A 25,566-nucleotide genomic window follows, 5' to 3' on the forward strand; every position below is an offset into this window, starting at 1 on the left:
TGAAACTTGTTATTTCTTCTACTCTGCACAAGTTCAGCTAGTGTTGAAACTCTGCATGGTGGGGAACTTGTGGCTTTGCTAGTACAGGTACTGGAAGCTTCCAAGTGAAGAGTAAACATGACCCAAAGTCTTGTTTTTGTTCTGAACTTACCTTGTCCTCCTAAGATGCCAGTCGACTTCACTACCATTTCAAGCTTTTTGTCCCAGGTAAAGGTGCGAATATAGTCTGTCACAAGAAAAAAAAAATCCACACACAAACATGTCATATGTATTATAACCCAAATAGTATTGTTCTAAAATTGATCTATTTCCCCTTCAACAGGGATGTCAAAGCAGTAGGCTTCTATAGCCAGGACTTCAGCACTTATCTCCACCAGCTGCCTCACTTTCTGGAGAACTATGTTTGGACAGGGTGAAAACAGTAGTTCAAAAGCCCATCAAGATCATAACCAACTCTTCCTGCCTCTAAAAAAAAAAAAAAAACAGATTTCCCAGGTATTCCCTGGGTTTTTCTTTAACCATATTAGAGTTTTAAGGGCTTGATTACAGGAGTCGCTTAGCTGAGAATGCCCCCTCAGAGTGCTTTAGGGTACTGACACCATCAGTTTGTGCACTAACTACTGTCCCTGGATGCCCCAAGTCCCAGAGCCCAACAGAACAGGGCCTTGGAATAAGAGTAGAGTCTTCACAGCCCCTCACAGGTCTAACTTACTTGTATCCTCAGCATGATTAGCATTTGAAATAGCTAGAGATTATGACCCCAGGTTCAAACTCATTCCATGCTAACGGTTTTCCATCCCTGTCCCTCCCAAAAGTCAGCCTGAGTATTGTGGAAGTAAAGCCTGTGGAAGTAAAATAGTTAACCCCTCACAAGTCTTTGCAGGCCTATCTAGCAAAAAAACATCTGCAATGACCTTGCTGAAGTCTGTGTTCCCAGCTATTGAAGGAATGTATTGTCCGTAAAAATAAATAAATAAATAAATAGTGCTATCCATTTTGTTGGAGCCTCCTCTTCTGAAGCGATTCACTCCCTTTTTCTGTTTATCCACACCCCTGTAGTCCTGTGAAGGACAAATCGTATAGTCCAAAGGTATATTAACTCTGTAACAGCCTCTTTAGGGCAGAATTCATATCAGCAGAGGCTGTCACTCTACTACTTTGCGTTTTCCCCTATAGCTATAGTAATAAACCGCTTTTGCTCTGACCTGAACCTAAATTGTATTCTGGTTATTCCACGACAGTACTTTGCAAGTTCTCAGGGCAGCATTTAGAGAATGTTGTGACAGCCTGATGCAACAGGCATGTTCTCCATTTCTGAAGATAGTGTTAAACAGGTTCCTTCAGACCACGAACAGCTGTTCTCGCCACAGTGAGGGAACAGTTACATTTAAGTGTCATATAGTTTATATTTTTCAAATTGGGTTAAAACTTCCCTTTGGACAGCAAAATCCACATGCACACAGGAAGCGGAGTCTCATCCCATTTACCCAAATATTCAAAACTTTTAGAAAACAAGAAAGTAATAATAACCTATAGTTCTTTGTAGCTGGGACTCCAGTTCTCAACTAGGAGTGTTATTAGAATGACTTTCAAGCTTTAACAGTAAGACAGAGTAATCCAGACCTCTTGGCTGGAAACGTTTCTGGGCTAGGTTTCAGGAGTAACTCATTTCAGAGTCATTTCCACATCCTGCAAAATGGCTCCATCTTGAGTCTTGTGCACAAGACTAGTTTGTGTATCTAAAGGTAAGGCTCTATCTTCAAGTCACATGTCAGGGGATTTGGTAAGGGAATTACCAGGTTGCTACTCATGTTATTCAGATCAGAGTACATGATCACAAGTGATCCTGCAATGCTTAACATCCCTCTTCCATGCCAACTTCTCTCCTTGATATTTTTCCTCCTCAGACACCTCCACACAAGTTACAATTTAAGTTCAATGATACTTACATAGCCATTTAACCTTAAAGACTACACACATAGTGGCATAAAAATAATGCCTCCCTACTTCAACTGGAGTCAAAGTGCAGGTCAAACATCAACTCAATTCTTTTTTCTCTGCCTGAGAGGCCTCCTGCATATATTCTTATTCATGCAAATGCTAACACAAGCCCATACGAGAGCTTGGGAGAAGATTTCCTACCTCTACTCTGAACACTGATGGGAGGTGGCAGCAGCATTCCATCAGGGAGAAGACAAACCCACCTGACCTACATCTCTGTGGTGGTGGTACAGTTTTTAAAAGTAATACAAACACCTGCAAAAGAAAGCAGCCTCGCTAGCCGAAAGTGAGAAAACGCAAAAGGCAACCTACCAATGATCCCAACCACCAGCTCATTGTTGGTATCATCACGACCCACCAGCAGGGAATAGTCTATGATGAGGTGGCTGGAGAGGAACTGGGAATCACTGTGTATGGAAGCTCTCAGCACAGCCTTGCAATGGGAACGGATGTACAGAGGATTGTCCCGGACCATCTTCAGAAGGTTCTCATCCAGCAGGACAACATCACAGCTTTCCTTCCCTGTGTCTGTTTTAACATTTCTATTCCGGAGGGAGCCCTTCAGGTCAAAAACCTGCAAGTGGAGAACAGCAGTACTTTGTTCCATCATTCTGTGAGGTTTGAGGTTTCAACATGCCCAGCTGCAGCGTTTGAGAAGGCAGCATGGCATGGCAACTCTTTCCTTCTTGGCAGCAGGAAGACTACTAAAAAAAATATTTTCGTACTACATAGAATTAAGTTTCCTGAGTGGTAAATTGTGCGTAAACCTATGTGAAAGCTCTGCAATCTCAATTCACAAGCTTTAGGCAAGATTTTTTTTTTTTTTTTTAAATATTCAGCATAATCAAAGGAAAAAAGCGAGTCCGTCTTTTTAAATGATATGGGCAAATTCAGTTTCCCAGACAGGTTCTAGGGACTCAAAGGCTGATAACAAAGCCACTGAAAAGGGAGATGGGCCTCAAACAACGCACACTAACATGGGTCGACAAGGCAGGAGACAGACCACAGAATCAGGTAGGCTAAAAGGACTTTTGGAGGTCTGCAGCCCAACGTCCTGCCTGAAGCAAGTCCAGTAAAAGTAGGTTGCTAAGGCCTTGTCCAGTCAAGTTTTGAATAATTCTAGGAATGGAGAGTCCAGAACCTCTCTGGGTCTCCGTTTCCAGTGTCTGACCACCCTTGTGATTAAAAAGGTTTTCTACATCTAGTTAGAATCCCTCAATTTACTTCTTCTCAGAAACATTCACCTTTTGAGGTCAGGCATTGAGAGGGATGGTGGAAAGTAGTGATTCTACGTAGTTTCAGATATGTCAATGGTTTTAAATCCCTTTCAGCATCAACTCTATATTTGAAAGCAGTTTTCCCCAATCATTTCAATGTCTCCATTCTACTGCCTCACAAAGATCACTCTTCCTCTATCAAGAACAAGACTGAATTTAAAGCCTTGTTCCGTGCATTAAGTGGTACAGGGAGAGGACAGTAGGTTCAAAACATCATTAGTCTGCCCTCCCTCAACCCCTGCACTGGCTCACCACCTCTGTAGGTGAGGCCTCTCCTAAACAAATTAGTCTGTATCCTAGTTAGTTTTTCTAAAAGCTTTGCAAAAAGAATTCACATTTTCCTAATTAGACTGGCAATGCAGTCAGTGTCTCAAGCACCAGAGATGCAGGGAAAAAAAACATAAGACTTCTAATGACTACAGCTTTCTGAACAAGCCAATATAGTCATCAAGTTACTGAGGATCACATAACAAGAAACAGGCACAAACGCTCATCTCTGAAAAATGCTAGATATAGACAGCACAGGCGAAGATAAAACACAACAACAGAAATGGCTACCAGTAAGCCAGAGCTTTCTGCTCTCAGCCAGGAAACGGAATGCACTGCAGGGGAATACAACACTTGGTCGCACCTGACCAGCACACTTGGTTCTTACCTGAGCCATTTTCCGTCCATAGAAAAGGTTTTCCATGACAAGCAGATCCAGCTTCTTCTCGGTATTGTTTTGAGAGTTCTTGTAGCCAATTCGATAGACCCCAAGGATTTTGGCCAGTGCTGTAGGCTTCTGATGAAGAGAATACATTGGGTATGATTTCTATGTACAGGAAATGACCAATCAACTACTCAAAGGGCCACTGTTTTGTCTGCCTGTGTATCACAGCTTAGAAGCTCTAGCAAAATTCCTGCTTTTCATCTTTAAACTACATTATAACTCATACCCTCCAACATATTTTCTTTTGCTTAAGTGAAAGGGGTTAATGGAAACTATTACTAGTCCATAAAATACAGAACAATGACTAAAATAAAGGTTGATTTTTTTTATTACCTTCTGCTGAACTGCATTGATGATGTAAGTGAAGTAGTGTGGAGCAAAGTCAAGGAATGACTGGACCTCCAGACGAGGCATCTGCTTCAAGATGAATCTGTCATCTGTTTTAACATCAACCAGAGACAACAGGGTTACATATTGCAAGTGATGTATTCTTTTAAAGTTTTTTTTTTTAGGACTGTCATGTGGTTGAAGCAGTTTGTCTGAAAATTTAAGGACTGTAATTCTCTTAAACTGTTAGCTACAGAAGGTCATTTTTTAGGAACTTTCTTACTCCAGATGTTGAAAGCTTTCTTTCTGGATTTCAGCCAATTAGCAAATCAGGGAGAAAAGACTGCCTAAATTAGATTTACCTCAGCTACATCAGCTCCTTATACAGACAATAGAAATAACCTACAGACTCTTCCAGAAGATTATTCAAGACTTGCTTTAAAGAAGGGCCTAGAATAAGCCACTAAAAACAAACAAACAAAAAAGACTACAAAACAAACAAAAAAATACCCTACAAATCAGCTACAGCATATGGAATAAAAAGCAGCGTGTTTGATAACCATACCTTTCTTGAATTATACTGAAGTCTGTTGTCTGAAGCCTGCCTAGGAAACTACAAGCTTTCTGCTCAACTTGTCTCCTTAGCTGCTACCACTGGAAACAGAACCTCCCCCCTACCACCACTTCATTTTTCTGCATGTACAAAAAGATGGACAACCTGACTTTGAAAACCTCAGAACAACTCATTTAGCTTTCCATTCTGATTGACCACCTGACACAGTCAACAGCCCTCTGCTAGGGGTAACCAGGATTTAAATAAAAAGGTTGGGGGGAAGAAGCTGCTTTTACCCTCAGTCACATAGAATGCAGCTCCAGATTTGCCACCTCGTGCCTGCCAGGGCATAGAGTGAGAGAGAGAGCAGATGAAGTCCTCTTCACTGCTCCCCAGTATCACTTCACGCATCTTGTGAAACTCGCCAGCATAATAAATCCGGCAGTAGAACTTAGCATTTGCATCTGAAAACTCTGTAAGAAAAGGTCTTCCTGAGTAACAGTTATGAAGATTTCACTGATGTCTGGCAACATTTATTTTCCTAAACATCCCCCACCGCCACCTATTGTACTTCAAAAGTTTGAACTGACAGGACTTTAGTGGAAAACTTGGGGGTAGCATATAACAAGCCCTTCAGGTTAGCTCACAGCATATACCAATGAAAACTGTCCATACAAAAGATCAACTGAAAATTAAAAGTTTTGTGGGGTGTTTCCACATCAGAGATTGATTACGATCAGTAGAAATGCAATTGGTCTGTTCCGATTTTCTTTTTCCTTCCTGTGCAATGCAAAGGAAAATAATTTCATCAACTTGAAGGTTTCTCATAACAGGAAGACAGCAGTACGTCAAATAAGACTTCAAGTTATCAATTACAACAACTCACGGAGTTCCACATGGGGATTCACCAGCTGTTTCTTCTGTCCATCTCCTCCATCTGCCTCATCTGAAAGCACAAAGGGATCACTCTCTGTAAGGCTTGCTCATTATTATTACCCAGAAAAAGCTATGCAAGATACTACTTGTAAACTCACATTACAAGAAAATTATTTTCTTTTTTCAAGAATAAATAGGTAACTAAAATTAGAGAGATGGTTATGATTATATATGCTAGAAGATGACTGTTGTTCATGCAATATGTAAGTGCAAGCTTTTTCTTCATTCTCTTTTCCATGAGCTGAAGCAATGAAAAATTAAACAGGAAGTGAGGAAGAGAGCCTGGGCTGCTAGATTAAATTCAGCTCAATTCAAAGGAATTTGAGCCCAGCCTACTCAATGTCTGGACTGTCCCTATAGTTTCAGGGGCTTGAAAGTCTCCATTTCTCTTCTCATAAGGCAAAGCAATGTCTTCGGGAGAAACCTATATTTGATGCTCAAAGCATTCATTTTCAAAAGATGTTGAATAATCTTTGACTGTTGAAAAAAGTCAGAGCTGGAGTCCTTTCTGGGCTTTAAGTATGAATAAGGTTTGGGAGAAGAAACAGTCCAATGCAAAAGATGATCAGAAACTGGTACCTTGAGGTTCTGCTCCTTGGTTTTCTGTTCCCTCTTTGCCCATCTGTCCAACCTGGTAATAGGCACTGTCAGCACCACGCAAGGTCTCTTTCTTCTGGGAAGACAGGTCTGGGCTCTTCCCTCCCGTGCCACGGAAGAAAGACAGAACACCAGATGGTTTCTTTGCTACAGTAAAGAAAGAAAGAAGTTGGTATTGACATTTACAGAGGCAGTTAAAAATAAAAAAATAAAAGCATGACTCATACAAGCACTGGCCATTCATTGTTCTAAATGGAGGGATGATACTATTCAACTGTAACTCATTTGCTATTCTTCAGGCAACCAAGGTCCATCAGGTTAGCTGATTTAGCGTTCTGAGCATTCTGGAATGCTAGAGTCATTTGACATAGCGTGTTTCGCAAGGATGGGGAATTAACTGCTTAAATCACTGCTACTGCAGGAGTGAAGTGTCAACATTTCAGCTGTAGCAAAGACAATTCAAAACAGGAGCTGTCACAAGATGGACAACTTAAGAATATGGGGAGAACCCCCCCACCACCACAAGTCTACCCCTTTGAAAGAATGAATGGCATCTTGAAAACATATAAAACAAATGTAAGTTAAATAAATAAAGTGTAAGTTAATAAGAACATCCCTTCTCCCTTTCAAAATATTTTAGTTAGCATCTTTTCAAACAGGGCAATGCCATAGTCAAAGAGGTCAGAACACATTGTGGGTGGCTAGACCTAAGAATAATCTAAGTTCCATTACATAATAACAGGTTAAAGCAGTAGATAATATTCTGATCTCATAAGAAACCCAATAAGCCATCACGGACACAGACTTACAAAGTATATAACATGCTCTGTATCAAGGCAACTCCAAGACCAGTTGCAACTTCAGCATGAGAAAGTTTGGTAAGCCCACCTGAAACAATTTGGATTTGGTACTCAGGACGCATTTTCCTTGTTCTAAGTTAACCCTCACAAGAGCTAGAACTCAGCTTGTCAGACTTGAGTTCACTCAACCTGAAATTAATGTTATGGACATTATTTTGGCAAAATGGTCTTACGCTGTTCTAGTTCTGCAGTGCGATTTGAAGGACCCATGTTTGCCTCAGGCAGGCGGACAGGGCTACTGCTCTTTGGTTTGTTGTCTGACATGCTGAAAGTGGGGGAATAAAAACATATTAAGTCAAACAAATGCTACCGAGTGAATTTAATGCTTCACTTCTGTACATTTAGTTCTCCTCCCTGCCTAATGCTAAGTACAGGTAAGGGAAGGGGATACAATTTAGGGTGGTAATGATGTGGAACTCTCCAAAGTTGTCCTCCACCTCCCTGAGGAAAGTATACACCCTTCTGAATCTGATTCTCTCAGGGCTTCACTGCAACAGCTGCTTCCATCATCACAGAGAAGTTCAGGCCCAGTCATCTCTATCATGCACGCAACCAGGGGATCAGGTGATGAAGCCAGCACAGCCCTAGGGTAAAATGGAAACTCGGATACTGTATGAATGTGTTAGTGACCTGGAACATGTCGGATTCCATCATAAGGCAGAAAGCCCAACAGAGGCATATTTTAAGGGCCGTTCCCCATCCTAACTTTCACTTCTTCACCATAATGACTCTGCCTATGCTCTAGTATACTGTAGTCCCTTCATGTAACCTGTTTGGCTGGAGTCCTTCTTCAGAACTGTTCTTCAGAGATGCTTTGGATAACTCATCCAGGGCATTTCTGTATTCCTTGCAGCTGAAAGAGGGGGGGGGAAAAAAAGGAAGTCACTTGTTCTTTAGGAATCCTTGCAACACCAGCTCAAAGATTCAGTTCAGAGACAACTATCAGAAACAAACCCACAGTAGGACACCTTCCCACCACAATTAGGTTTAGTTCCCTTGGAACAGAAGCTGCCTTGGATCATGCTGCAGAAGATACCCCACTTTGCCACCCTCCTCCCCCCACCCATGCCCACATATGAACAATTTAAGAATGAGCTACTTGAAAAGTCTGTTGCCTAGTGACATACAAGCCCCAAGATTTACTGAAGCACCTGGCTTGGAGAGCTCAGCAGTAACAAAAGCTACCATGGCTATGAGTAATGGAGAGATTGTGTTATGAATACCCAGTCTTTGTCCCCTAGCTCAGTTGCACTTCTTCCACGCTGGAGAGCTAAGCAAATTGCATTTGCAGTTCTTTCTCTAACAGTGTCAGTTTCCAGGGAACACCACACCCAGCCAACTCATTTTTGCGTACTGAGTTGGGAAAGATTAGCCTGAAATCCAGTTGCAGGTTGAAAAATGCTACTGTGACGTGGAAGGTGGGTATGGACACAGCTTCAGCTCTAGTATAAACTCTCAAAGAAGCTGAGGAAAGAAATTCTGTTTGTTCCCTACCAGAGTTTATGCATTCCTTGCACACAAAAGCTGCAAAGTATGATGTGTTAGTTTAAACCTCAGAGGAACAGCAAATCACACCAGTACCTGAGAGCAAAAGCTATGATGGAGCTTGGTTCTTTCTCACAGACTGCAATAGGTACACGTTCATGTTCATACATTAGGTAGTGCTTATCTGGGTCACTGAACAAAAATAAAATAGAGAGAATGTTAGTAGATTGTAGCAGTTTGTGGAAAGCAAAGGTTAAGTTTTGGTCAGAACTCGAATTTCATCACTGCACTCTAGACACAAACAATTCCTTGAACTGCAAGTCTCAACATGGAGCCAAAGAGTCCCAGACCAGCTTCTCCCATTAGACACATTCATAACTATGTGGTTAAATGTAAATTTAATGTGTTAGGGCAAAAAAAGTCATCACTTCAAGCAAGTTTATTATAGCAGCAAACCAGCTCCAAGCTAGCGTATGAGTTTATTTCTGTTTAGCAGCCGCTGTTTCCAACAGCGCCAAAACCTGCTTGTGCTTGCTTTGACTGTCCTGCAGCATGGCCTGCAGAGTGAAGCAGGAGCATGAACTTGGACACCTCTGAACAAAAGGTTTAGGACACAAGCCTCTAAAAAGCCTCCCAAACCTCTATCAGATTTTTTCACTCATCTGTAGGCCCAAATCATTTACTTTGTACCTCACTAGCCCATGGCTTCCACTACTACTTTAGGGTAGGATTCAAAAGAGTTACACTCAGGCTGCCAAACATTAGGCTCACATCAACGAACAAGAAACACTATAATGCACGCAGACCGAGTAGCTGAAAGACTTTCCAGCCTGCCCATTTTCACATGGGCAAGGAACTTGAGGGCACAAGCAGTAGCCATTGAACCTGACCTACACCCAGACAATGCCCATTTGGGTCCAACCCTTGGAAGAGGTCTGGAAGCAAAAACAAAAGAGGCAAGCATGTAGCTTTAGTAAGTCTTCGGTAAGGAAGGACATTTCCTCTCCCTCCCTGCAGCAGAGGGGTTAGAAGACACCCCCTTCTCCCCCCACCCAGGAGTTCTGGGGCCAGATGCCTGCCAGGAAGAAGAGATGAAATTGATAACATGTATGCACAAGGGTGAACTAGGAGAAGGATCCGAGTCATTAATAAGGAAAGGGGGTGACCTACAAACACCTAGAAGAGACACAAGAGTCTTCCTGCCTTGAGGAAGATTTACAGTTTATTCAAAGGCAAAACCTAGGGAATGACTTAAATGATCTAGTAAGCAGAGGAAGCATGCACAGCTCTGCAATTGGACAAGGCTGCCAATTTGGTATTTCACATATATTAGGCAGTACTTACAAGGGAAATGGAATGGGGTTATAGCTGTTTCCAGGCAACAAGTTGGCCAAAATAGCTTTCATAGTAGACTTCTCCTTCACTTGGCTGTCTGTAGATCCCAGCGAGTGTCCATCGAACACATCTGGAACAGAGATAACTTAATTCTGCACCACATAAACTTCAAGCTGTGAATTTGAAAGGAAGCTAGTAGACCACTTTATTTCCATCAAGTCCTGTAGTATCTTTCCCTAAAACATTTCAATCCCAGAATACCACAGTTATTTTCCCCAGTTAGGAAACTGGGCCCAAGATCTAGTGAATTGTCTAAAGCTATTGAAAAATCTACAACAGAACCCCAGGCTCTCCCCATTCCCACTCTAAATTGTTCTTCTGCCCTTGTCTCTCTCTCTCTCTCTCTCTCTCTCTCTCACACACACACACACAGTATCTCAACTGATGCATAAAGTATCACATCTGCAGTAATAACTTGTTTTTAGAAGGCTGACTGACTCCACCTGTGGCCTAAAGATAGCCATGAAGAGCATTTGAAAACAGTATGTATTGTTTTGTCAGGGAAGTGTTGGAGACAAAAAAGAAAGCAAGTAAGGGAAGGAGAGCAGGAGAGAGAGAAGCAATGCTGACCTTAACAAAAGAGACAGGTAGGTTTCTTGCTAGTCTGCGTATAATATACCTCTTTTGCAGCTGCAGAAGCGTCCTTAGCTATTAGCCTGAGGCAGAGTTTGCAAAAAAACCAAAAAAAAACAAAACAAAACAAAACAAAAAATCTGTGTTCATCCTGAAGCGGTGTACTTTCAAGGAGCAAAGGGTACTCTCAGTCTGCTGGCTGAAGCAACTGGTTCTAGGCATTATGCTTCAGAGTTACCAAAGCTGCCATTTCCTAAACAGATCCCATGTGCTTGCCACAGAGAGGCAGGAGAAGAAATACAAGACCACAGTTGAATTATACCTTCTGAGCTGCTGGTTGTGTCCTGTTCAGAGAGCGTGTTGGCAAAGGACGAGCCGCCGGTCAGCTGCTCCGACACAACCTCTGGAGGGGTGGGCAGCTGAAGATGGGTGGAGCCTGTGGAGCTCTGACTGGATAAAGTGGTCAGGAAACGATCCTCTGAAAGTACGAGAACAGTTAAGGACACAGGAAAGCATTTCACATGGCCGTCACAGGTGATATTGCTTGCCTCCAGACAAAGCCATCACCAGTGTCTACTTTCAAAAAAGTTTTTTTTTTTTTTAAACTTAGAAAGCAGGGAAGATCACCCAGAGGAAAGGAACTAGCAACAGATCAGTGTAGCACATAAACCTCCAGAAGACACATAGGCTTATATCCCCACTGCCTTCAGCTCCCACAGACTCTCAGTATGCCTCACAGGTAAGACCTCTCAGCACCTATAACCACTTCACAAAACAGGCTAGACACATTTCCCAAATTCTGTGCAGTAATTCTGTTATTTAGAAAGACTCCGAAGTTTTTCAAACAGTGATCAAGTTCAAAGGCAAAACCCTTGATGGCCAATTTAGTGTCATTAGTAACACAGCCCCACATTTTGCTTTTTGTAATGGTAAACTAGAAATTGGTTTATTCCCATCTTGTGCAATGGGGATTCACTGTCAAACATGGTAATTTAGAGAAACAAAGGCTCCCATTTTATGTCAGAGAAAGGGTTACAGCAAGCTTCTTTTTGGTAGCTTGAGAAAGGACTGGAAAAAAAAACCAAAAACAAAAACAAACCCAAAAGACAAAAAACAGACCTTTCTCTCCATTTTGCAGTGCTGGAGAAACATTGCGTGGAGAAGCATCCATGCTACCGATCTAGAAAGAGTAACAAAAGATCAATGTTGATGCTAGGATCTTCACAGCCATAGACCTTCCTCTCTCTGTGGAATACTTGCAAAAGCAAGCTTACTGCAGCAGAGTGCTCCCACCCACCATTCCTATCCTCAGCACCGCCACCGTATCTGCCACCACGTGGAAGAGACAAGGCACAGCATCCCAGCTTTCCCCGGCTATCATCTCTGTATGCTACTTTAAAGACAGCATTCCTTCTCTGTATAAGCCTACTGGCAGCTAGATCAAGGTTAAGTGTTTCAGCATTTAAAAGTATTTGTTAAGTGGAAAGGACACATGTACATACAGTGGAGCAAATCCAGGGCCTCAAAATGAAAGAGATTTACCCTTGGGATCCTTAGCACACTTTGCTAAAATTAAAGCTTTTAGGAGTTCAGCCTTTCTGTATAACACTCATCATTGTATCATCTTGCAGTATGGACATTTTCTCACAGTACCAGCTCCCAGATGTGGGGTTGTCCAGCACACTGGCAACTGTCAGTCCTCCTAAGCAGGACTCCCTTTGAGAGGCAGCAGTTCCAAAATCATTTACACATTCCCCTGGTCAGATGCCACAGGACACCTCCCAAAGCAGAGGGGAGCCAACTGACTTATTATCAGTACTGCCTGTGTTCTTTGCTCTGCTTACATTACCCATATCTCCCGTTTTTTGTCTTTTCCTTTTCACAAGAGAGCACCCATAAACCTGATATGTAACAGTCACCATGCCATTTTCTCTCACTCTGCTTCTCATCCTCTTAAGTCTCTAGATTTGGATGAACTGATTTTATCCAAATCTAGAGTCTAACACGACGACTTCATTCCTGTCTAGATGTACCCTTGACACTGAGGCCAGCTCTGTGCTGTCAGTATTCATATTAACAGTACACAAGTGCGCACACACACACACAAATATCAAGAGCTATTTATACTCAGTCTTCTACTTCTGTAGAATACAGCTCTCAGTTCTCATCTTAATAAAAAGATGCATATGTTCACATGCAATTTAAGCTTTTATAGATGAAAATTTCATGATGCAGTGAGAAGAGTTTACTTAATATCAAATGAGTGAACTGAAGCCAGTTTTAGACTGTTGTGATCCACCAGAACAAAGGTTTAATTAACTTCCAGCCTGCTGCTAGTACCTTGCTTTCTTCACCTTGCCTTAGTCTTCCAGGGCTGGGTGGCACTGAGGGACGTTTTCTCCCTTTCTCTTGTTGGAAGAGATCCTGCAACCTTAAAAACAAAACAACCCCCAAAATAGGTTACAGATATTAGCGTGAAAGGCACAAATATGAAGATTTTCCATGCTGCAACATAGCCGAGCAGACCTTCACAAGTCTTTACTGAAAACTCAGATAGTTGCCAAGATGCACCAAAGCCAGGTTTCAAGTGACCACAGACAGAACCTTTTCCTCATGCCTTGACAAACACTACAGCAGCAGGACCTGCTCCAAACACCACACCCCAGATGGCTTGCAGAGTGAGAGGGAAGAGTTTTCATAAGAACAGCAAGATAAATTATCTAAAGCATTTCTTTTGACATCTGCTCAGCTCCAAAATCATTTTACTGAATCAATTGCTTTCACATGCTCTCCTCTTTTCCAGTCATTCCCCTCTCTTTCCATTTGTATTTAAATGACACTTTCTCTTCTCAGATGCAAGCTGAGTTAACAACACACAACATTTTTATTATCTGGCCTTTAATTAAGGATCTTCTGTTCCAGTCAATCAGCTCTACGGTCTTAAGCAGTAGAGAACATTCAGCATAAGCTGTCATAACACTCTCTACATAGCAATTGCAATACAGGTATAGGCAGGAGGGAGTATAGAAGAATCTCTTCCCTTCTATAAGCAGCACAGTACCAGTGTCGCTCTGATTCCGACATCTGTTCTCCTTACCTATTATTCCAGGCTTGCAGCATCTCACAGAGACCTTGCTTCTTAGCTATCAGAGACTCAAAAACAGACTGCAGCTGTTGAGGTGTGTCTAACGATGATGAAAGCAGCCTTGCCTGAATCTTCTCAGTCCAGTTCCGAAACTCCCCCTCTTCCATCTGCCAAGAGAAAAAGTGTCGATATTCTGTCACCAGACATGACACGCTGTCCATGTTGCTTCTCTGCATGCTTTGTAGCCTATGCTCTGCTGGTGTAGAAGCAGTTCATTACCTCTTTCTGTGCAAAGAGGTCTTCCATCTTCTCTTCCCTTGTTTTGCTAAAAGTATCCGTTTTCAGAGAAGCAAGGCGATCATCAACAGCAAGATACACTTGTGACACCCTGTCAACAGGGAAGCAAAGTGTTAAGTTGTGTTTACTTAAAACATCATCTTAAATATTCTTTCACAGAAGTCTGAATGTGTTTAGAGTTTCACAATACAAGAGACAACATAAGACAGTCTTCTACACAGTAGGCTGTCCCACTGAATTTACTGGGAAAGTTGGAAGAAAAATCCATTAGTGTAGCAGAAACCTTAACTGTTACACACACGTTGACATTCATTAAAACAGCTTCCTCCCGTGTCTGTCTCCCACCCTCTTTGTTCCTACACTTAGAACGTGGCTGGGCCTGAGGTGGTTTGCCTCATACTACGGAAAGGTACCTGATTAGCCATTATTATCAGATTGAAAAGTCAAAGGCTTTTTTTTTTTTTTTTTTTTAAATACACACTTAATTGCCACACAAGCAATATAAAGAAAACAGTTCTGTTCAGACAACAGATTTGAACAATATCTTCTTTGCAGTTTTTCTAGGCTGAAGTCAAGATACAAACTGTCAGATGGTCCTTCCAAAAAGGCATATTAGAGCAAGGATACAAAGCATTACTTGCAGTTTTCAGATTAAGCCTTCAAGGAAAACCTCCTCTGCTCCATTTTTAGTATTAGAGGGAGGATTAGAAGTGCTTTAGCTGTGGTTGAGAAAGCATTTCACAAGAGTGAGGTTCCAGGCATGGGCTGTCAGCCTTCCAAGGACTACTTGGCAACATCATTCAGAAATACACTAGATCACTCAGATACCAGTGTGGTATTGAGGGATGGAGAAAAGACGACTCTTAATTTCTACTGGCCGTGTTTAAGCCAAACTGCACCAGATGAGAAGATGTGAGAGATCAGGAGAGACAGAACAGAAAAGGTGAGAAAGAAGGTTCCAATACCACCCTTGCTTAGAACTGTATATACACCTATAAATTTAAGCATTTAAAAATCATTATTTTCTCTATCAAGCAATGAGTATTTAGCAACTGTCTTGTTTATACCAGCAAGAATGGTTATGTGTTCTATTGATACAAGTCCAAAATACTAATAAACTGAGGAAGGCATGAAAGCAAAGCTCACTTTTGAGAGAAGTCCTTGAGATCCTGCAAAATAGTAACTTTTAATGGAGCCTGTCTTTTGATGTAGATTTTGGGGAGTGGGACACACACTTCAAGCAGACGGATCGGAGAGTAGCTGAGAAGGCAAAGAGACAGCTGTTAATAGAAGTCTCCCCATACAGTACTTCTGCACCATGTTGCAGTTTGTGGCTTTATATGAAATAGGCACTGTTGATGTTTCCAGGGCTTTAGTTAATTTTAGCAGCAAGTAACAGCATGATAATTTATCCATCATGCTGCAAAAATAAAATTCTGAAAGTCTTCTAGACTAGACAGGGAGAAGTTCTTTAAAACAGAGATCACCCATTACTGCCCTTCCATACCATGAATTGCAACCATCCTTTCTTATGAATGCTGCGCACCCCACGTAGAGCAGTGATGGTACCCACAATACCCTCCGCAAGCCAACATGCATACCTGCCCTTGTGGTTATAGCACAGTCACACTACTCCACGCTGTATTCAAAGTGAAGGACAGACTTGAGGAATCCTTACCTGACCATATGCTTCACATAGTACTAGACAAAGGAAGGTTTCCAGCAATGGACCTCACCTGAAAGATGCCACCATCTGATTATAAGAAAAATACTGATGATAGTCATGGTGAATGGAGTGACCACAAGGCTCTGCATTGGCCCTTCGAGTGTACTGGTGCCCGTAGAATCTCAGCTCGAGGTATTTTGCAAAAGACATAGACCAAGAATCATTGGAAAGTGGGACAACTGGCGTCACCTGAAAATTGAAAGCAAAATATCTTAACCCTGGGCTTGAAGGATGAAGTTAAGGACAGTGTAACCTAGATAGCAGTCTAATACATCTAGTAACAGAAGTGCTTATGACTCTGAAATGTATCAACAAAAACTATGGTGTTTATAGGAAGCTAAGGGCAACACACACATAGTTACAATAAACTGGATAAGCAGCAATTGCTAGACAGAGAAGACTGCAAGTGTAACTTGAGGGAGTCCAAATATATCCTTGGAAGCTCATATCTGGGACACTATTTCTCTGCAGAGGGGCAATTTCCAGCAGCACATTGTCAGCGGCAATGGTTTCATTATACACTTCTTCCACGGTGATTCTTTAACTAGAAATACATTGGTATTGCTCTGCAGTGTATTTCAACTCCAGCAGTACTTGCAAGCTTAGAGTAGCCACCTATTTATACATACCTAATAGCCACAAACATATTAGTGTTTACATGAGTACACTGAAATAAAAGGTTATGGAACAGGAACGTACATAGCAAAATAGGGCTTGCCTTCAGCAATTAAGTTAACTTCCTCCAGATATCTTTAAATCCAATACCCATGTTTAAGCTAGCATTAAGTAGGTGAATTGAGTCATTTGCATTGGTAATTAAAGTGTTTTCCAGTTTGAGGCACTGGGTGAATCTTGTTTAATTAAGTTTTGTTCTTGTCCCTTTGAAGGCTCCTAAGTTTTACAGTAAGTTTAGCTAGAGATGAGTATACTGTTCACTAAATTACAGAAGTCTCAGATAATATGCAATCTTACTAACTTGTGGTTTTCAAAGCAATCACTCATTCAATGAAGATTTTATTTACTTTCTAGGCTCTACTAAAGGAAGTCCAGACATCACATCAGTCACTACTGACTCAGCACAGACTGCCCAGTCTATGGCAGATTACAAAAAAAACTAAGTGGTTTTAAGCCAGTTACTAAACTAGCAGGTCTCAGTGTCTGCCCTTCCCTATACACACATTCTTCAGTTGCTTTCATGGCTTCACTTCAGGCAATGGACCATACTCTTCCCGTTTAAGAGAACAACTCTAGTCTTTCCCTCCTGTGTCAGCAATTCACTTGCAGCAATATATCAACTCCATTTAAAACCTATCCTGTCAGGGGCTAGGTTTGACTCTCTCCAACAGGAGCCCATCACAAGATGTTTCACCCTCAGATGCAATTCTGAGAAAGGAATTTGTAGACACATGAAAACGCCTACATCAGTAACAGGTTTTGTACTAGTTTACCCATAACTCCAAGAATGGGCACTTTCTCAAAAATGCAGCCTTTCCATACAAGGCCAGCCACCATAGGAACACTACAGGAGGAACAGCAACAGTTTTTAAGTCTGCATACTTACCTGTTTGCACAGTCTACACCAGGAGTAGGTAAGAATCGTGTGCTGGTATCCAGGGACCGGGGAGTCCAGCTCCTTTAACACAATTTGCACACAGCCTTGCCCATGGACAAAGCGACGAATGTGGTGCACCATTGGGGTTTCACAGAACATGCTGGGGCACTGGTAGGAAGGCCTTAGAAAGAAATATGGAGACACTGGTAAATCACCATGTGCTAGGCACTCCTAAAGAGCTGATTCAACATATTAGTATCATGGCATTAAAATGCATACTAGATCTTTACTGTGAAAGTCCACTCTGCAGAAACAGTCTTCACTAAAGGCTTAGTAAAGTGCACTTATTTAGGAGTAGCATGTAGGGAGGTTCTCTTGCCAGCAATGGCTGTGCAGGTCCCAAAAGCAGTGACTGGGTATCAGTGGATATCATAACCTTTCCAGGATAAGACTGACTCTACCAATGTATTCCATATAGTCCACAAAATAGGGATCAAGCACCAAGAAGTGCTTGGCACCAAATTAGAATAGCACCTTGGCAGCATCCCAGATCAAAGGTCACTGGGGACAAAGATGTACCAAAGAGCCTCCAAAACTTTAATGTTTCAGCTCCTGAAGAAAGAGATGAATAAAGTGTTGCCATATCACCTCTTCAGAAAAATTCATGACCTCTCCTTGGATGGGTGTCTTCCAAGTCATGCAGCGGAGAGACCAACATCAAAAAAAAAAAAAAAAGCTGAATACTTTTGACATCAAGGTGAAACAGGAAAAATCTTTAAAGAAGTAAGAACTTAAAGGCCAGATCCTCCTTGCTCATACAGGTGGGGGAAGGAATCCCAAGGGTTTTATTTGCTGAAACTACGGGGAGTATTGAGGGGGTTCACTTTAGTACAGGACAGCTAGGCAGCAGAGAGAAACAGGAACCTGAAGTGGACTATTAAGTTCCTCTTCCCTATTGTCTAGCACAAGCAGGACTTGTCCCTCCAGAGAAGTTTGAACACTAAGTGCATTTTGCTGTTGCAAGTTGCCAATGGAGAGAACAGAGCAATTTTGTCTTGTGAGAACCCACAAACTATCCACCCAGCTTCTCAGCCTGCTAGGACTTTGTATGCAGCTCTGGTAGCAGGATATTAGTGAACAGTAGCAACTTATACCCCAGTCACATGAAACAAATCACATGAAATTTTGCCAAGGATAAAAATGTTTTGGACCATTTACATCAGCATCCTGGGAGATATGACAAGGCCTTACTCTGAGATGTTCCGATAACTCTGAGGGAATAGTTTTTTCCAAAACTGGTATGAAAGTTCCAAGAGGAACCACAGAAAATTATGACCATACAGTTATTTGCCTTGAAAAAGCTATCTGGAATACATTACAAGAAAGTACTTGAGTGATCACATTTGACTTTATGAACTTACAAGTCTTGTTGCATCATCTGTTCCATTTCCTCATTAAAAGAAATAAGAGGGAGAGGATGGAAGTGGGAAAGCAGTGGATGTATTTGCTTATAAGAACTGAGCATGAGTAAGTGAATTCCTAAACCCAGTTCCTGTTTCACTACAGCATGCTAATAAAGCAAATGGAAAAGCAGATTTAGGTGGTAAGCTTTCCCAGTACACAACTGGATCGTCAGGATTTTTTAAGAGCATGCCTGTACTGATTTGGAATAAGTTCTTCCTTACCTGAAACAGTAGCGTTCCAGAAACACACCCAGTGTGAGGTCATTTTTCCCATAGAACTCCATGGTCACAATCCTAAAGTAGAAAAGGAACAAAAGCTTTAGAGAGGGATTCTGCCACTGTTAGCTGTGGAATGGCTTCAATTCACAAATCTACGGCTACAGCATGGTTGTTTTCAGCCCTGTACTCAAAGCCTTTTTTCCCTTCACTACCCTTCCCAGACCCCTGCTGTCAAGTTTAAAGTTTGCTAATACTGGAGTGATTCGAGTTCCTACTGGAACAACTTTAAACTTGACATTTAAAAGTTGAATACAATTCAATTGCACTTTTGAACTTCTTGTCCTGGAATATCTAGACACAAAAGTCTATACAGTTTGAAGTCTCAAACATTAACATTTTAACAGTTACAAAAAAGGCACACCTAGAAGATGGAAAAAGCCTACAGACTCCTACTCCCCTCCAAGAAAAATTTAATGGCAACTTGTGAATTCTCAGAATCTGAAGTGAGCAAGCCACTTAAAACGTACATCAAGGTAAGCATCACAATTCAGACTTTTCTGACTAATGCCTGTAATTTTATTGCTGCTTTTTAATGAAATGGTTTTCACCACCTTTGGCTCATTCCTCAGCTTTGTACAGGAACCCTAGACCTTTCCCCTATAAGAAAGATGCCACCATCTCTTTATTTTCATCTGAGCCAGGTGAAGAAACACTGGGACCTGTCCCAGGTTACTGCCAAAAAGTCTGTCACAAGTTACATGCTATCAACTAATTACAGCCTCAAAGTTAGACATACAGCTAAAGCTTTTAATGCTGCTGACTTTAATATGAGAAAGCAAGCTGTTTATTCAAATGCCACTCCCCTGATAATACAATCTAGAAGTATTCTTTCTAAAATTCTCTCTCAAGTCTTAATTTTGGGCTTGGACATTCTTCTGTGTTTATACACACCAAGTTGCCCCCACAAGACTGCATGCAGCGCCCTCCCCACACATACACTACACTCCGCAGTCAAAGGCACAACTGAAGCATCCAGCGCTAGGCTGGGCTTTCTCAGTCATGCCTCAAGGACGGCAAAGACTCGGGGATACTGCTCTACCCCACCTGATAAGAATATTCTTGTGGCAACAGTTTGCTTGTTAGAGGATGGATACAACCTTCCCAGGAGTCCTTAATGAAAAGTTACTTTGAAGCAAGCATTGACCTTGTCTGGGGGGGGGGGGGGGGGGGAATAAAAATAAAAAAACACCAAGCAACTAGGTAAGCTGTAGAGAAGTAGTTTTCATACCAGGGGCTAACGCAGGCACTTGGAGCATTGCTGGACTGAGCAGAAGAGCTACTGAAGAGAACACAGAGCCTCTGATGGTTTACTGGACTCAGGCAGTCCACCTGGTGGAGAGAAAAATTCATTCACTGGTTGCAGACACTTTCATCCACACACAACTCCTGATGACACAAAATTCTTTTCTGGTAGTTTTATTTAAAGGCAAATCCCTGTTTGTTCCTTTTCAACAGATTAACCTCACATTATCCTAGAGCTTTAGGTAGACTTGTACCTTGTGTAAATGCTAAGGGCTGTTTTTAGAACAGCATAACTAATATGCATAATGCAAGTGATGCATGTGCATGAATATTACAGTGGAAAGCAAGCTAAGGAGGACTGAATTTAAGGGGGAGGGGGAGTGACAAAGTCTCCAAGACACATCACATTTTAGCGCATCTTAAACAGGACATGCCTCCATCTGGAGGCTAGCAGGTCATCATCTGAAGAAGTCAAAGCTTTGCCAATATATTTATACCTTAATTACTCATTCAGGCTACAGAAAGTAGACTCTTCAACTTTCTGTCCTGCTCTGCAAACAGATGCTGGAGTGAGACTGTCTCCCCTTCTACACCCCACAGAACTATAGAGTTAGCAAACACTTTTCTTTGGTCACTGAATAAACGTAACAGTATTGACCAGTCTGATCCAGAGCAATGGTTCCTCTTACAGCCCATACGGTCTGTGAAGTTAAACAGATTTTCAGTTCATTTTAAGCACTGACTAAGAAGTGACTACTGCTTATGAACATGGGGGCTGAGAGTCACTCAGGGTCTAAAATGTTTGACTATTGCTAAAGACCAGTTCTATTACTCCTTTTCATGGTCTTTTTTCCTGTACAGCTTCCAGTGCAAGAAAGTCCCAAGATCTTTTTCCTCAAACACAAGTTAGCTACTTTCATGGCACACAGTTTCTCCTACCTTTAAATATTTTTGGTTACAAATACACCCAGCCTTGCTTTGAAATTTCTAAAAAGTTTTTTTTTTTTTTTTGAATTGAGATTCTCACACTTCTCCAGATCACCCAAGCTTTTAAAAATAATCAAATATTTTAACATAATTACAGCCTGTAATTACATGCCATTTCCATTACACTAAGCCTCCTGAAGACTGAAATATAATACCTTCAGAAATCACCAGTATAAACAGCTGGAAAGTCCAATTTCAGAAACAAAGGCATTTTCTCCCTCTCCATGTAATCATTTTCAGGAACTAGTCATACAGCCGAGCTGAACAGACAGCGTACTAAACCATGATTTTGAGTTGACTTTGTGCACTTTTCAGGATGTCAGAAAGTGGAATCTCATTAGCTTTTCCCTTCTCAGACAAGTTTTGCAGTCAGTTCCCCATTCTGCTTTCTCAAACCCACCTAATCCCCAATTACATCAGTTTAAGTACCCAGAGCACTACAATCTGAAATGTTGTTTTTGATCCATCCAAAAAAAAAAAAAACCAAAAAAACCCAAAAAAAACAACTTTGGTTTACCATTTAATACAAAACACTAAGCCTTCTGCACTGCCAGGAAAAACTTGCACCCATGTGCTTCCAATAGCATAGCTTAAGTCTTACCTTATTAGACCATGAGGATTCACTCTGGGCAAGTCCTTTCTCATCCTCTTCAATTCTGCATCCAGTTTTTCCGGTAGGGACACTGGACACATCCTTACTTTGGGCAAAGGGATCCGTGTTTTTCTGTAGTATCCTCCCTCCTCTCGCCCGATAGTCAGCCAGCATTCTGGCTAAGCTCCGACTGTCACCTAGATGCTCAGCTATTCTAGTATTAACCAACTCGTGGGAAGGTAAAATTTGGATAGTCTTGGCTTGGATACTCCCATTCATCCCTTGCAGTCCAGACAGATCCCGCAATAACTGTTTCTTCCTTCTGCTCTCCAACTCCTTGTATTCCTTATTGAGGAGAGGAGACCAATAAACTTGCTCAGGGAAGTATTCCCTGGCAGGACACCTCATGCCTTTTTCTGTCAAAAGAAATGGTTCACGGAACATCATAACAGGAGAAATGCAGAGAATAACATCTTTCAACTCCTGCTTAAATGCTGCAGAGTAAGTCTTGAGACGATCCTCAGAGGAAGCTACTTCTTCTGTGACATATAAGCCAGTATCATCCTGGAGAGGGTCTCTGAAGACTCTCATCTGACTCTTGGACTCCTGCAGGTCATCTGCCTGTTGCAGAGTCTCTAGGGGCTGGCTATCCAGAGTGACCAAGTGCTGGTCCATGCCATGGAGGGGCAGCAGGGATGTTTCAGGTATTGCAGGAGGTACAGAGTTGAACACTGGAAATGGTGACTCTATTTTGTGGTGCTCTTGCTGTTTTGAGCACACTGTTTCTTGCTGACTGCTCTCTTGGTCACCTCTCTCAAACAAACCTCTTTGTTCAACCAAGCTGACCTCATCAGAGGACACTGACTCAGAGATGACAGGAAGTTTGTCAGAAGAGAGTTCAATGTCTCTGATGGCTGTGCTGAAGTCCTCTCCATTGAAGAGGTTCTGATGTTCATTTTCATCTCCTGGCTCCTCAATAAGGGAGTGAAATGAGGCATTTTTGGTTAGAGTAGGGGGCATGGCAAACTCATCCATAAGGAAAGAGATTTCCAGCTGGGAATGATAAGCCACACAGACCATGAAAATCAGGATCTCCTTCACACGGGCCAGCTCATACTCTGCAGCACCACACAACTTGATAGTGCAACCCAGATGCTGGGGACACCCTTCAAAGAACATCAGAGTTTTTGTTTGATCTAGGAAAAAACAAAGACAAAAACAGAAGGGTAGGGATGACAGCTACAATTAACCTGCTCTCAGGTATCTCACACAAAGAGCCTGTAACAGAAACTAAACAGTAAATAACACAGGTAGCACAATCCATCTGCAGAAATTCACATCACTATATTGAAATAACTCTTACTTTTGCTAACAAAACGAGCCTTTGCTGTAAGCTTTCCCTGCTTTGTAGAACAAGTCATCGTAGAGTCCAAGTCAAAACCACATAGAACACGTCAACCCAAAGAGCATGTTCAAAGATCACTGCAGACTCAGGGACAGGGTGAGAAGCAGTGAAGCAAAAGAACCATTATCCTCCCAAGTACATTTGCTCAGCCTTAACAGTTAAAGGCTTTATAAGCTTTAGAGTGCAGTTTCAAAGCTGGAGAGGGGAAAGGCAAAGAGATGCAAAGACTGCTTTTCCCACAAAGAATTGTAATCAGTGTTTATGTGCGTCATGGTAACCTATCAGGCAGCATCTCTTCCTTCTTTCTTTGCAAACTTCCACTGTCTAAAGCAGGTTACAGAGGAAAAAGGAGCCTGATTTCCCAGAGATGCACAGTAAAAAGACAAGAGGCAGTGGGCACAAATTGCAACAGGGTAAATAGATTGGACATGTTGAAAAATTCTTTATGGGGAAGATGATTAAGCAACTAAACAGGTGCTTAGAGAGGCTGTGAAATCTCCATCCTGAAAGATTTTCAAAACTTCGCTAGACAAGACCCTGAGCAACCCGAATATAGCTCTTCCTGTTTTGAGCATGAAGTTGAGCTAAAGAATGTGTGTGTCCGTTCAGATGGAACGTGCCAGTCCAATTAAAATCTAGTGCCTCTCATCTCAGGAAGAAAGTGAAATCTGGCACTTCTTGACCGTGCTCATGTCCGCAATCTTAGTTCACTGTAGTTGTTCAAGTTGTTCAGAAGTAAAAAGAGATTAACAGGAAGGATAACACTTGATCACACAAGGGACCCAACAGTTCAGATCTAGTTATGATGAGTAAGACATTTATTCTCTCAGGCAAACAAGCTAGGACACATTGATCTTTACTCACCATTGGGCAACTGGAACACTTGCATGTAAAATTTATGACAGGTTCCCAAACGTGGTTTGGTCAATAGTTGATCCATTGACATCACTAAGTCTCCCTGGGTCATTCGACTTACCCGGTCTAACACTTGCTGTGAAAATGAGAAGGGCAGTAAGAATTTAAAAGGGCAAAAAAAAGAATCTAAGGGCTACACTAGCATCATTAACTTCCTCTAGAAAATAACAGTGTCATTTTTAAAAATAATTTAATAAATTATTAAAAATATTTAAAAAGCAGCTCCAGGTTTTGTTAGAAGAGAAAATAAAGACAACTTTTTGCTTTCTCCAGTGAGCCTCCTACACAGAGGAATTCAAGATCCACCACAAGGCCCAGGCTGACTCTGCCACGAAACACTCACCGGCTTGACGTTGATGACCAGAGTGATACCATGCTCTAGCAGCATGTCCTGGGCAATCCGGGACACAGTCTTCTCAACAAGGACCAAATTAGGCCTGACATCAACTATCCGCTGCACATAGTTTTTCAAGAACTCCCTTTCCTGCAGACAGGAGCAAAGCATGGCAGTAATACTGCAAACCTGTCTCTGAGAAAAGACTTAAATCCTTAACATTTATTTCTCTCTCATTTCAATACCGAACTTTCCAAAAAAGAAAAGAAAACCAGCTATCCAAAAAGCATCATCAGTTGCCTACTGCACACATTTCTCCCCTCCCCTCCTCCAGCTGCAACAACACTCAGTTTATCAGCTGTTTGTCAAGGCCTCAGGACAAACATTCACATCAGTGCAGCAGCAAAGATGAAGCTTTTACCAGAAGTCGACCTGTTCAGCTGAACTAGTATTTCTGTAGTATTCCCCATCACATAGGACTTCAATGCAGATATAAAAATAATTATAATCATGTTCTGAAGCAGACACTGAAACAATCACAGTGAACAATATTCAGAAAGACGAGTAGATACTTCTAACCTGTTCAGAATAAGGATAGATCCTTTAAACCTTTACTGGAAAAATCAACTCACTTAGCAGGGATAAGTAATACTGCTAATGCTTTCTTTCCTGTAATCCTATCTATTAAGCAGCAAACGCAGCTAGCCTCAGATGCATTTTAAGGAAACAGTCAAATATAGATTCAGACTTTATGGCTCAAGGTCAGTAGGGCACCAAACACCCATGCTACATTCATTCCAGCCAAGACCTGAAGACTAATCCTCAGACAGGCACACAGGGGGTTAAAGAGAAAAAGTCTATCTGCCTCAGCTTTTTCACACCCATGGCATCTCCCTGCTCACAAAGGCAAAGCACTTGTTCCAAAGTAACATTCTGTAATTCACCACTTCATTAGGTTGGGTGTTGTCCCACT

General features: G+C 41.7%; 1 protein-coding gene across 4 annotated transcripts in view; it reads right to left on the bottom strand.

Annotated features, from left to right (window-relative positions):
• PIKFYVE (phosphoinositide kinase, FYVE-type zinc finger containing) overlaps positions 1 to 25,566 on the bottom strand; it is a 69,615-nt gene that overhangs the window by 4,668 nt on the left and 39,381 nt on the right. For 3 of the 4 annotated variants that reach the window (XM_067298746.1, XM_067298744.1, XM_067298745.1), the window contains 24 exons: positions 24,603 to 24,743; positions 24,209 to 24,335; positions 21,949 to 23,135; positions 20,347 to 20,447; positions 19,062 to 19,133; positions 17,386 to 17,557; positions 15,835 to 16,013; positions 15,245 to 15,358; positions 14,081 to 14,189; positions 13,814 to 13,968; positions 13,057 to 13,147; positions 11,836 to 11,896; positions 11,039 to 11,194; positions 10,093 to 10,213; positions 8,845 to 8,940; positions 8,033 to 8,116; positions 7,437 to 7,528; positions 6,386 to 6,550; positions 5,757 to 5,816; positions 5,167 to 5,343; positions 4,324 to 4,427; positions 3,934 to 4,062; positions 2,314 to 2,575; positions 152 to 226 (listed from right to left, as the gene is read on the bottom strand). In XM_067298746.1, the coding sequence (XP_067154847.1) occupies positions 152 to 226; positions 2,314 to 2,575; positions 3,934 to 4,062; positions 4,324 to 4,427; positions 5,167 to 5,343; positions 5,757 to 5,816; positions 6,386 to 6,550; positions 7,437 to 7,528; positions 8,033 to 8,116; positions 8,845 to 8,940; positions 10,093 to 10,213; positions 11,039 to 11,194; positions 11,836 to 11,896; positions 13,057 to 13,147; positions 13,814 to 13,968; positions 14,081 to 14,189; positions 15,245 to 15,358; positions 15,835 to 16,013; positions 17,386 to 17,557; positions 19,062 to 19,133; positions 20,347 to 20,447; positions 21,949 to 23,135; positions 24,209 to 24,335; positions 24,603 to 24,743 (4,030 nt within the window). Of the gene's footprint in view, positions 1 to 151; positions 227 to 2,313; positions 2,576 to 3,933; positions 4,063 to 4,323; positions 4,428 to 5,166; positions 5,651 to 5,756; positions 5,817 to 6,385; positions 6,551 to 7,436; positions 7,529 to 8,032; positions 8,117 to 8,844; positions 8,941 to 10,092; positions 10,214 to 11,038; positions 11,195 to 11,835; positions 11,897 to 13,056; positions 13,148 to 13,813; positions 13,969 to 14,080; positions 14,190 to 15,244; positions 15,359 to 15,834; positions 16,014 to 17,385; positions 17,558 to 19,061; positions 19,134 to 20,346; positions 20,448 to 21,948; positions 23,136 to 24,208; positions 24,336 to 24,602; positions 24,744 to 25,566 lie in introns of those variants that run through there. The other variant, XM_067298747.1, reaches the window with a different exon arrangement.

This window comes from Apteryx mantelli, chromosome 6 (assembly GCF_036417845.1).
Source record: "Apteryx mantelli isolate bAptMan1 chromosome 6, bAptMan1.hap1, whole genome shotgun sequence".
NCBI lineage: Eukaryota > Metazoa > Chordata > Aves > Apterygiformes > Apterygidae > Apteryx > Apteryx mantelli.